The sequence below is a fragment of the Heptranchias perlo genome, chromosome 36 (genome assembly GCF_035084215.1).
Source record: "Heptranchias perlo isolate sHepPer1 chromosome 36, sHepPer1.hap1, whole genome shotgun sequence".
NCBI lineage: Eukaryota > Metazoa > Chordata > Chondrichthyes > Hexanchiformes > Hexanchidae > Heptranchias > Heptranchias perlo.
In genome coordinates this window covers 2802741-2804913 of record NC_090360.1, presented here as the reverse complement: position 1 = coordinate 2804913, position 2173 = coordinate 2802741, and the positions used below count along the sequence as shown (strand labels likewise).

The following is a 2173-nucleotide window of genomic DNA, read 5'->3' as shown; positions in this document are numbered from 1 at the left end:
CGTAAAAAAAATTACTGCCAATAGCAGGCCGTGTTTGTACAATCATTCAACTCGCGATCGAATAATCTCTTATATACAAAATATATATTTAGTAGGAATTTTTTTATCAATAAATATAAAAATGCACGCGATATAATTTACCATTTCGAATTACAAAAATTAGCCGGAGATAAAAGCGCGATTTTTTTTTTAGTGTTTGTGGAAAAGGCAAATGTTTGGTGCCGTTTCTGTGCCCAGACATTCGGCAGAAAATCCCTCGGTTCCTGATCATGGACATCAGGAACAGCCTCCAGATTTCACAATCGGGTTTTTCTAATCTAGTTCCGATGGGAGAGATGGTTTTTTTTTGTTCTTTGCACGGTCCTCTCCTCAACACACTTACACACAATCTAAAATCAACTTCGTTTTTACAGCATCAAAAAAAGTGCAATATTAGGGAGTCCAGATGCTCCGGAGCAATAAGGCAAAGATTGAAGAGGGAGCACCGGCGCTAGAAGGGGAGGGGAGATTATAAAAATACTCTTTCTACAATCGGTGCAGCAAACACACACACACACGGTGCAGAAACTACCGGGAAAATCAGCCCGGTTAAAGTCAGACAAAGCCAGTGAAGGGCGGACTGTGCAGGACGCTGATGCGCTTCGGCTGCAGGGAGAGGAAGATCTCGTCGGCCGAGTGCTGGGAGCTCAGGGAGTCCGGGGAGTGCGAGGAATCCCAGTCCGAGGAGGAGGAGAGGCTCAGGGGGCTGTCCGACCCGTACAGGCGCCCCTTGCCGCCTTCCTCGGTGTCCGGGCGCCCCTGATCCGCCATCCTCAGAGTTTCCGTTAATGCCCAGATGTAATTGTGGGCAAAGCGCAGGGTCTCGATCTTGGTCAACTTGGCATCGTCCGGGAATGTGGGCAGCACTCCCCGCAGGGCATCCAGCGCATCGTTCAGGTTGTGCATGCGGTTCCGCTCCCGGTCGTTCGCCTTCGTTCTCCGGTTCTTCCTCTGCTTGGTCGCCGTGGCTTCGGTCTTGACCCTCGGGCGGCTCCTCGCCTTCCGCTTCTTGGGCTCGGCGGCCTTTCGGGAGCGCAATCCGCCCGCTTCCTCCCCGGAGTCGAAACGGTGGGTCGGGTGGTCGGGGGTCGGGGCGCTGTCCGGCGACAGGAGCAGCCTGCGGGAATCGAAGGAGGCGCTTTCATCCTCGGAGAGAGTGAAGTATTGCTCCCCCTCACTGCTGAACGACACGGGCGAGCAGTCGGTTTTAGGCGGCATCCTGAGAGAGGGAGAGAGGAGAACAAGTGTTAGCACCGCGACCGTGCACACAACAAGCGCAGAGCCTGAATCCACTTCATCTTCTCCACAATAAACGCATGCAAAACAATCACAAATGGGAAATTATTAATGCAAAAAGCCGAGACCAAGAAACGTGGCGTTAAAGCAAAATGCATTGTTTTGCAATAAGTTAGGATTAGGTGCAAATACAAAGTGCAATAAAGTACCACATCCCAGCGTTTAACTTTCAAAAAAGGCAGAATGCAGCACACTTGAGGCAAATACGGAATATTGCAACAAAATTACAGCAAATACGGAATATTGTAACAAAATTACAGCAAATACGGAATTTTGGAACAGAATTACAGCAAATGCGGAATATTGCAACAGAATTACAGCAAATGCGGAATATTGCAACAAAATTACAGCAAATACGGAATATTGCAAAGCCAGCAGTCGGGACCCACCTGGGCAGTGGTGCAGGAGTGAGTGGAAGGTGACTGGGGAGGGGAGGGGAGCTTGTCTGCGGGCGGAGGGTGTCCCGGGTGGCGGCACGCGCCTGTCCTTGTCCCGGGGCCTCTGGGATCAGCCGAGCTGTGAAGTGGGGTCTGGTGATGCTGCGTGTCTGGCACACGACTGCGGAGGGGTGGATTTATATAGCGTGCGGGACAATGCATGGACTCCGGTGGGACTGAGGCGGGGGGGGGGGGGGGTGGGGTGCATGGGATGGGGTGGAATGCAAGCATGTGGGGGGTGGGGTGGGGAGAGAGGGGGGGAGGGGGGTTGCATGCATTGAATAAGAGGCACCTTTTTTTTTAACGAGGCGTGTGTGCGGCTGGCGGGGTCCCCGGGGGGAAGGGGGCGGGCAGCGCGCGCCGGGAACGTGCCCTGAATTAATGAGGCGCGAGGCGCACGG

The 2173-nt window shown here is 53.0% G+C and overlaps 1 protein-coding gene across 1 annotated transcript; it reads right to left on the bottom strand.

Moving 5' to 3' along the window:
* Window positions 1–594: 594 nt before the first annotated feature.
* Window positions 595–1257, bottom strand: LOC137303912 (neurogenin-3-like). The gene has a single exon (XM_067972325.1). The coding sequence runs from the start codon at window positions 1255–1257 to the stop codon at window positions 595–597; it is 663 nt and encodes a 220-aa protein (XP_067828426.1).
* Between the last annotated feature and the right edge of the window lie 916 nt (window positions 1258–2173).

Coding starts and splice junctions, on each gene's coding strand:
- LOC137303912 (XM_067972325.1), bottom strand. CDS start 1,257: ATGCCGCCTAAAACCGACTGCTCGCCCGTGTCGTTCAGCAGTGAGGGG.